The 9,847-nt window shown below is 38.2% G+C and overlaps 2 protein-coding genes across 2 annotated transcripts; one reads left to right on the top strand and one right to left on the bottom strand.

The window, feature by feature from the left end:
* Window positions 1–5,725: 5,725 nt before the first annotated feature.
* LOC113710359 (17.3 kDa class I heat shock protein) lies at window positions 5,726–6,536 on the top strand. Its single transcript, XM_027233319.2, has one exon. The coding sequence runs from the start codon at window positions 5,895–5,897 to the stop codon at window positions 6,354–6,356; it is 462 nt and encodes a 153-aa protein (XP_027089120.1). The 5' UTR covers window positions 5,726–5,894; the 3' UTR covers window positions 6,357–6,536.
* A 320-nt stretch (window positions 6,537–6,856) lies between these two features.
* On the bottom strand, window positions 6,857–8,657 carry LOC113695808 (UDP-glucose iridoid glucosyltransferase-like). Its single transcript, XM_072060527.1, has 2 exons — window positions 8,099–8,657; window positions 6,857–7,870 (listed from the first exon to the last, which is right to left on the bottom strand). The coding sequence occupies exons 1-2, from the start codon at window positions 8,577–8,579 to the stop codon at window positions 6,984–6,986; spliced, it is 1,368 nt and encodes a 455-aa protein (XP_071916628.1). The 5' UTR covers window positions 8,580–8,657; the 3' UTR covers window positions 6,857–6,983.
* Between the last annotated feature and the right edge of the window lie 1,190 nt (window positions 8,658–9,847).

The raw sequence follows: 9,847 nt of genomic DNA, 5'->3' as shown, positions 1-9,847 counted from the left end.
TTATTTTTAAAAATCCAAGTTATTAAAAAATAGTAAACTTTTCATCATATAAAGTATTGAATTAGTCCATTACATGTCTTATTTTGTGCATATATTTTTATATAAATTATTTTTTAAAAAATTCATTGAACCGGAGTTGAACCGGTCCGATCGATTGAACCTTGACCCTTTCACTTCACTGGTTCAATTAACGGTCCGGTTTTTAAAACATTGGGAGAAATTTCTTGATGCCATTTGAATTGTTTTAGAAGCTGAGCCTCAGGTTTGAGTTTGGAAAAGGGGACGGTGGCCTGGCTGGTTTGTCTAACTTGACGTCCACACTTGTCAAATATACATTCAAGGCACTCTTCTGATTAGTAGTGTTGTTTTTTAGGCTACTTGCAGACCGACTCAGAGATTCACCGACAGACAGCCGAGACAAGAAGGGTGACTTCGAGTTTCGGATGACGATATGTACATTCTTTTTCAATTGATGATTATCGAAAGTGACGATGTATTCATACTTAGCCGATACCAAGCATCTACTAGTATACATACTCAAACATTCTTTTGACAGAGCCAGTGGCACTTTCTTTCTTTTGCAGCTCATTATTGATTTCTCCCGCAAATCCCCCTTCTGTTGGATGTCCACACTAAACTATACAGGCAACAGTCAACACACGTTCATTGAAAGTTTGAATTCCTTGCAACTTCATTTGGTGGAACGAAAAGCTACTTTCCTTTGCAAAATGACAAGGTAAGCAGAGGATGGGATAAATGCAGCATTATCAAACAAAGACAACCGAAAAAAGAAAGAATGAAGATTTAGACTAATCTTGTTCTGAGAGCCCATTAATTCCCAACAACTGAAGTAGGAATCTGCAGTTTATTTTGGTCTAGCCAGAGTTGTTTTATGGTGGAAAAATTGCCAAGAGAATGCTAAAAGTAAATAACCTTTCAAAGTAGATTATTGGTTTTTGGTTAGTCGGTTGATTGAATTGGGGTGTGCACTGACTAATCAATTATCTATAATACGTTTACATTCGATTTCGAATAAATAATGCCGTCGTGATTCAAAAAGAAGAAAAAAAGAATTGAAGTCGCCATTGTAATATGTTGGAATCATATGTGATTCGGAGGTTTACCAATGATTGTGAAGCAATCAATGCAGAAATAGACAGATGATAATTCCCTTTAACCTTTTGCATTGATGGCACGAATAAGTAGAGGCATAGTTAGGTGTTGGGATATGCAACTTTTCCTACATATTTTGCTAGATTATGTTTGATATCAAAATAATTTAGTTATTAGAAAATAAGGATATTTGTTAACCAAAGATCATGTTGGTTTGTTAACAAATATTTTAGATAAGATTTGCTAGTAGTAGAAAATTATATTTTGTTGAGATTTTTAGGATAATTGTTAGTTGGATATTTTGCTAGTTTGTTTCATGTAATCACTATAAATAGTGAGTTGATGAATATAGAACATAAGCTCATTTTTCACCTTCAATAGAAGTCTCTTATAAGCTTTTTTTGCAACACTAAGGTGTTGTTTCTTAATTTATACCCCAAAAAATCAACATTAGGTGACTGGCATACTGGCTAAGTCTTGTTAAGTGATTGGTTGACGGGCTATTGCATGAAACGAAACGGAGTGCAGTTAGTGCGCACTATCGAACAGCGGCGGCAGAATCTCTCGTCACAAAAGCAAAAATACGGGCCGGGTAGGGTGGGAAATACGGAGTAAAACACCCCACTTTAGCACTGCAGACAATCACAAGTCAGTCACGTGCTTTTTCTCTGTTTGCTCCAATGGAAATAAAAACAAAATGGGTTCTGATTAATTTAGTTTACCAGTTACCATCACAATTGCCATCCAAACTATGACAGTGTATCCTGCAATTCTTGGTGGCCAGAGCATATATTAAATAGATTGGTAGAGCAATTTCATTATTAATAGCATTCGTACCAATGGCCACGGCGCTTTCTGGGGTGTTTCGCCGGTTCCCTTCGTGTGAAAAATCATTCCTCCCATTCAATTTCAGCAGTTGAATATGAAATCTGCTTTCTGGATGCAGACATGATTACGGCTACGAAACATAGCATGGGACAGTTCTTCTAGAACTGTGAAAAACTTGTTTGTCCGATACCCATGCACCAAAATCTTTTAAAGATATTTGCTACTTAAGCATTTGCATGACTTTCAACACCCTGTAAATTATTTTCTGCTCTTTCCATTTGTTTTTGGGTCAAGTCGAATAGCAGGCGGACCTTTGTCCATTTGTATCCCGCTTTTTAGTACAACGATATGATCTTGCATTGGCGACCTCCTCTCCATGTAATCAATCAAACATGGAATCTGAATTCTACACTCGCTTACAGGGCTCTCCACTACCGAAATGACTATTACGACTTCAAATAGCTGTTTGGCGAACAACTTTTTGATCAAATTCATCTGTTACAAGTTTTTTAATAACATTAATTACAGTAAATTTGAAAAAATTTTAAACTATACACTTTAAACTATTTAAAAATAAATTTACACTTTAAAAAAAATTTTCTTATAACTTCTACAGTAAGTTACAGTAAAAATTTAGACAAACATCCAAAAAACTCATTTAGCAAACGAATCCAAAGTTATTTTTACTATATATATATATCTTCCTTGCTGCCAAATAGATAAAGTTCAATTGAGGACTATTTCTTAAACGCGTTTAGGCCGCACCACCAAACTCAACTTCACATCCACCTAAAAGGCTTCAAAGGTAACCACAAAGGTCCAAAATCATAAAAAGAACAAGAAAAGGTGAGGATCCCATGAAAATTTCCCTGAAAACAAAAAAGTGCAGCTTTTTTACAGAAACCGTGTGATGTGAATCTTACACAGGCCCCAGCAGGCAACCAAGACCCCCTAAGCTTTTATGTGGTTTCTTTCTCAGCATGGGTTGGCTTTGTTTGTCTGGTCTGGTCGATGTCCATATTTCCTGAGATGTACCATCTTCTTCCGGCCCTAATACTTGTAAGTTTTAGCATCTATGAACCTGTCAAGGCCTTTGTCGATAGCAAATAAAATGGTTAATTGTAATACTTGTAAGTTTTAGTATGTATGAACCTGTGAAGGCCTCTGACGATAGAGTAAAATTGGGTGATTGGGGGATCGGCCTAGCCTAAGCTCTAGCATTTGGATTAGTCATAAGATTTGTTCTCTTTTTGCTTGAATAGAATAAAAACAATTCTTACCAATTTAGCCTACCAATAGTATTTTGAAAAATGCCGACAATATAACAATCCATTTGAATTACTATTTTTAATGTACTGTAACGATTCGCTGTATGCAAGATAAATAGATGAGTAAGAAATGTGTTCACGAAAATCATAAAAATTTTTTGAAGAAAACTGACAGTCCAAATTCTTACAGTTTGTTGAGCACTGGACCAATCACTTCTCGCACAATTCGTATGCTTTTTTCTCTTTCTGGGGACTATTGCTTCTAATATCAGCGATCATTTGTGTTCGAAAAATGATGAAATCTTTCCAATCTCTGTTGTAGCAATGTTCAATGACAAATTCATTATAAGTACTTCATATGATCAATCTGTAGCACGCTGCTTAGGTAGATGGATTGGGAATCAATTAATTTTGATACTTATGCTTGAATAAAAAGGATGTCCCACTACACCTAAAAGGAGCCGCAGAATTCAGTAAATGCATGCAAGTTATAGGGGTTTTAACAATAAAAGAATAGCAAGAAAAAATTCAATCATTCACAGCTTTTATAATATACTGCATAAAAGTATTAAGAATTTAGAGTACAAAGTGAAAACCAATGATAATTGAGAGGTTCAAACAACAATTATAGTCTTTTTCCTTTTTTTTGTTTGCAATCTCCTTCTTGTTGAAGGCCTGCAAAATTTGCAATGGCGGTTGGATGAATTGTCCCGAATGCAGGGAGATGCATGTCCATGGTCAGTAATCAGCTGAAAAGGTGGTAACAGTGATTGTGTTCAATATTTACTTTTAGTCCTCTCTGCGTCTGCGTTATCTAGAATGCCCTTGCTCTCTTGTGGTTTTTGCTCTTGCATGCTTCTGTATTTCTCTCATGGAGAAAATCTAAAGAATCCAGGATTGGCATAGGGAAGAGAGTTACAACCTGCAAGATTGGTAAGAGCATTGAAAAAAATCCAGTGTCCATCCTGTTAAATCTGATAAACAAACACGACGTAGCTAAGCCTAGTTCCCTCCACTCAATGATGGCAGGATCTCTCTCTTTTTTAAAAACATTTCTCATTAATTTAGCTTTTCATTACCCCTAATCATATGAACGTAAGTGCTATCCAAATTATGATAGCAGATCCTGCAATTCCTCGTGGCAACATCTATGATGATTTGATTGGTATAACTAAGATTGCAAACGAATCGAACCGCTCGCGAGCCGGCTCGAGTCAAGCTCGACTCGAGCTCAAAATATTAAGCTCGTTAGTTCGCGAATTCGAGTATATATATATATATATATATACATTTTATATATATATATTTTTATTTTAAGTATATATATTTTTTATTTTTTATTTTAATAGTAATATTACATATATATCCTTAATATTTTATTATTTATTAAGAAAAAAATATTATTTTATTTTTTTCGAGCTCGAGCTTGAGTTTTAAATTGTCAGCTCGTCGAGTTCGAGTTCAATAAAATTAAGTCAAGGATCGGATAGATTAGGCCAAAACTCGACTCGACTCGTTTGCGGCCCAAGTATAACAATTTCATTCCTCCTATAAGAGCATACAAAATTGTAGCATTTGTACCAATGGCCAGCGCCGTTTGTCCTTGTGAGAAGGATCATTTCCGCAATTCCGCAACAGGAAATGGTTCATCATATCATATGAAATCTGCTTTCCTAAAAAGAAAATGAGATGAAATCGGCTTTTTCCTGAGTGCAGATGTGATGATCGGGGCACACAAAATCTTTTGAAGGAGTGGGGCACAGAACATCTTTTGAATTGTAAAATTTGTGAGTCCGATTACCATGCACCAAAATCTTTTATAGATGATGCTGCCTAATTGTAGGTACTAGTGCGAAAGGCACACCCCATGTGTGTGTGTGTGTGCAATTTAAGGATAAATTAATTTTTATGGAATTTTTTTTAATCAATTGATGGTTATTTTGGTAGTTATGTTAATTGGTAGTAGTTATTTTGGTAATTAAACCTTTTTTTTTATAATAACAAGTTTGGATATTTAAAGCTATTGATAGTTGCAACAAAAATTGTTATGTTGGTTATATATAATTGGACAGTAAGGATAAAAATGAAAATTTAAAAAGTGATAAAAGATGTTTAATGGATAATAGAGATAATGGTAAATTTGAAAATGCATAAAGTTAATTTGATGTTAACTATCTACAGAGGCTTTATTATTGTTAAGATAGCTTTCGATCAAAAGAAAATTTTTTCTTTTTTGTAAGTAAAATTTGAAGTTGGCTGACTATTGAGTTTGCTTAACAAGTGACAATTACTCCACTAAAAGGCCCAACTTAATGACCCACTGTCCATTGGGTTTTCTGAGCTGGGCTGTGCTAAGTCAAAACAAAGCTCAAAAATAATGGGCCTTAGGTGACTCATGTCCTCCATACTACTCAAACAAATAAAACCCTCAGCCCATCCACTTAAATCGAGTGAAGCCTAGAGAGTTCTTTTCACTTCTGCAAGCTTCCGATCCAAACGAGTGAAGCCTGGAAATATCCAGAAAGCACCCGAGTACTCCCCGTCGAACAGAATAAATAGCCCATCATCTCGCTCCCTTCCTCCATCAACGAAATACGATAGCTGAGTCCTAGTGCAACAGCAAACAAACAGCATCCGTCTCCTTCAATTCTCCAACAAGCTCTTCAATTTCCAATCCTATTGAAAATGTCGCTCATTCCAAGCTTCTTTGGCAACCGACGAAGCAGCATCTTCGACCCATTCCCATCGGACGTTTGGGATCCCTTCAGGGACATCTCCCTCCCATCGTCCTTCTCCGGCGAGACATCATCCTTTGTGATCGCCCGCGTGGACTGGAAGGAGACCCCGGAAGCCCACGTGTTCAAGGCCGACCTTCCCGGGATTAAGAAAGAGGAAGTTAAGGTTGAGGTCGACGACGACAGAGTTTTGCAGATCAGGGGCGAAAGGAACGTGGAGAAGGAAGACAAGAATGACACTTGGCACCGGGTGGAACGCAGCAGCGGCCAATTCATGAGGAGGTTCAGGCTGCCCGAAAATGCCAAGATGGATCAGATCAAAGCTGCTATGGAGAATGGGGTCCTTACCATCACCATCCCCAAAGAAGAGGCCAAGAAGACTGATGTCAAAGCCATTCAGATTTCTGGTTAACTAATTATTTGGTAGTAATTGTATAGTTATGCAATAAATGTAGAGTTGAGAGCGGTTTAAGTTTGATGAATTGCCTTGGTATATGAGGGCGTCTGTTGTAATGGCTACTGTTACTATCCTACTGTGAACTAAAGTATGTATTCCGTGTTTTGTGAATAAAATGTTTTTCCTTGAGTGCAATTCGTGTCTGAATTCTTTCAGCTTTCTTTTATTCGTGTGTTGGATTTGGGAGTGCTTAATAACACAATGATTTGCCAAAGACTTGTTGCACTGATGTGTAGAACCTGTGAGGCCATGATAACGAGGAGAACCTCTGAGGTTTATTCATTTGATTCGTATTACTTGGGTTATGATAACTGATGATTGATAATTGGAGTTAGTGGAAGCATTCTTTATGAGATTTCTTTATTTAAGTTTGTATTGCTCTTTTCAATAAAAAAAAATTTTTATTTGTATTGCTTTGATGATGATACAGGCTTGTAGAATGTAACTACACAAGATTTGATGAACTGGAGCAAATACTGGAGGTATTCTTTATTATGTATCAGAATTAGTATGGTTTGATTCTGGATGAGATGGTATTCAAAATACCAACAATGCCTGCCTTAGATTCTTAGAACAAACTTTTCACATAGCAAATGAGTTGATGAAATCTATCAAGTCACTCAAGGACTTGTGTGATGAACCACCTTTATTTGTCGAGATATCCAGTTTTTGTTTCATGTCCGCCGCTCTCTGCCTCATTTCCTTGCCTTCATTTTCGACCATCAGTCTCTTTATGGCTCTCTCTATGACTCCTCTGTCTTCCACCAGCTCTAGTTCCAAGCCTACCTTCCAAACATGAGTTAGGTACCTTGCATTTGCCAATTGGTCTGCGAAACAGGGTCTGCAAATCATTGGACCTGCTTCACAAAGACTCTCCAGTATTGAATTCCATCCACAGTGAGTGAAAAATCCGCCCACAGCAGAATGTGCGAGAACTTCTTTTTGAGGTGCCCATTGAACTATGTGACCTCTTTCTCCAACTGCATCTTGAAAACCTTTCGGTAACTGCTCAATCCATTCTGAGCCATTGACAGAAGATGGCCGAACAACCCACAAGAATGGTTGGCCGCTATTGGCTAGTCCCCAAGCTGTCTCCTCTAGCTCTTTTGCTTCTATGCTCGCTAGACTGCCCAAGCTTAGGTAGAGGACTGACTGAGGAGCTTGCTTGTCAAGCCAAGCCATGCAACTCCTGTCTTCTTTTAAGAAGCTACTTGATGATGAGGTTGGAGCCATTTTGTGGAAAGGACCTATTGTGAATAAGGGAACTTTGTAATATTGCTTAAGCTCTGATAGTGACATAGGATCCAGCTCCTCTGTTGTGTTCAAGATGATGCCAACAGAGGATCCCAAATTGGTTGTATCTTCATAGAATTTCAGCAATGGCTGTGGTATTTCAATATTAGCGGGTATTGCAAAATCCTTAAATCGAAGAGTGCCGAGCCCAGGTACTGGTTCCAGCATCTTAGAATCTGCAACAAGTTTGGTGTCAAGGTATCATATTAATGACTGATGCTTGAAACTAACACAGGAAGTAATAGTTATGATATAAGGATCATAGAACTTTCCAGGGCATGACACATGCAACGAAAGTTGGAGACAAATAGCAGCAAAATTTAGGAGCAACCATGCTACAATTAAGTGCATTACTAATGGTTTAAAGAAGCAAGCTAAAGTTGAAAAATAGCATGAGTTTTTACCTTGCAAGGGAAAATAATGTTCTGACTGAAGTTGAAGAATGGTAGGATAAACTTGCATATAAAGAGCACTGCAGGTTCCTAAGACCAAGCTGGATATATTCAAATGATTCGCCACAGAGCGGCCGAAGTGCATGATGGCATCATGAATGATACAACAGACCTGGCCATGCTTCTCCTGATCTTTCATCATCTGAGCCAGAGAACCTTGTAGAGGAGCTCTGCAGTTCTCATTTATGGCTCTGATAACGGCTAATGTATTACCAAAAGAAGTATCAAAGCCAGATAAATTGTCCTCCAATGGTAAAAAGAAGAATTCGGGATGGTTCAAAGGATTGGGAGAATTGAATTTAGTGCGTGCAACTATGACAGAGAACCCTCCAGAATGAAGAATTTCCCCCAACTGCAGCATTGGTGTGATGTGGCCCTGGTATGGATACGGGACCAATACCACGCTTCGCCTTTGATCTCTAAGTATTGCCATCTTTTCTGTTGCCCTCCACCAATTTTATTCTTGGTCTGACGAATTATCTGCTTCCCTTCTTGCAGTTTTTACCCCCATCATATAGATTTGTCAATCGTAGGAGAAATGCAATGACTTGGAAGTTGTCGTCATGGTCCATGACAACTGTGACAAAGTTGTTTGTTTGGATGAAGAATTTCGTATAATTGACAATTGGCAAACGATGTCACCTAAGCGTTTTGAAAGTATATTTCAAGTAAAGTATAGAATTTAGACGGCTAATGTTCATGGGAAGTTGGACTTCGGAGATTGTTTTAGTCCTGCCTCTTCTGGTTTACTCGTTTGTTCCCTCGGCTATTATTATTAATTCATGCATGCCAATCATTAATATTCTACATACAACGCTGACAGCATCTCTTTTAATGCTTTGCATAATCTCGAGCAGGATCGCACCTTTTTTTTATTTTATTTTTTTTGGAGGAGGATGATCGCATCTTTTTTTTTTTTGGAGAAAAATACATCCAAAAGCAGCGATGAAAAGTGAGAAGGAAAGTTGTACTAGAATCTAGAGTGATTTAAACCCAAAAAAAAAAAAAAAAAGCCCCCCTCTTCTGCTTTGTGGTTACTGTTGAGCATTAGTTTCCCCGTCTCTCACTCTTGGATCCAAAATCAATGTGGACTTTATTGCGCCAGTGAGCGGATGTTGTTATCAACGTCGTAAAGGTGGTGCCCTCTATTCTGAAATTCGCAATTTATCTTGGAAGACGTACCACCAAGAAAGTAGATTTATCCAGGGCGGCGGCCTGATCCTTCTCAAGAACTTCCCGCTGCTTCTTTCGGCGCGGTGCCACTTATTGTCATTCTTGTCTTCCCTCCCCGCATTTCTTTCTCCACTAATCTGAAGGACTCTGCCTTCTTCCACTTCAACTTTCGCTTCTTCCTTTTTTTAGCCCCGCCCCGGAAGGTCAGCCTCTCTCAATGACGCGGGCTTCTGGCGTTTCTTTCCAATCAATTTGGGCATTCGCAAATGACGAAACGGTTTGATCAGAGCTGCTGCTCCTGCTGAAGAATGGATCCCAGAGGACTTGGGAGAAGGGGTCGAATCGGTTACCGAATCAGAGACATTTCTTTGCCCTTCTTGGCTGCGAATAAATTAAAGGACGAAGACCGTTGCAAATGAGCTATTGATTGATTGATTGTAGACTGATGCTCTTACAAAGCTGGTTTCAGCTTCCGAAGCTGGTGCTGTGCATTTACAGGCGTAGAGAAGAACAATTCTGCAGAAAAGA

Source organism: Coffea arabica, chromosome 1e (assembly GCF_036785885.1).
Source record: "Coffea arabica cultivar ET-39 chromosome 1e, Coffea Arabica ET-39 HiFi, whole genome shotgun sequence".
In the NCBI taxonomy this organism is placed as follows: domain Eukaryota; kingdom Viridiplantae; phylum Streptophyta; class Magnoliopsida; order Gentianales; family Rubiaceae; genus Coffea; species Coffea arabica.
The sequence above is the reverse complement of the archived record's forward strand: the minus strand, read 5'-3'. Positions and strand labels throughout refer to the sequence as shown.

What these genes read in the sequence shown, in the direction of transcription:
- LOC113710359 (XM_027233319.2), top strand. Translation starts at nt 5,895, where the DNA reads ATGTCGCTCATTCCAAGCTTCTTTGGCAACCGACGAAGCAGCATCTTC.
- LOC113695808 (XM_072060527.1), bottom strand. Translation starts at nt 8,579, where the DNA reads ATGGCAATACTTAGAGATCAAAGGCGAAGCGTGGTATTGGTCCCGTAT. An exon ending in ACATTATTTTCCCTTGCAAG is followed by an intron (nt 7,871 to 8,098) that starts GTAAAAACTCAT and finishes AACTTGTTGCAG; the next exon opens with ATTCTAAGATGCTGGAACCA.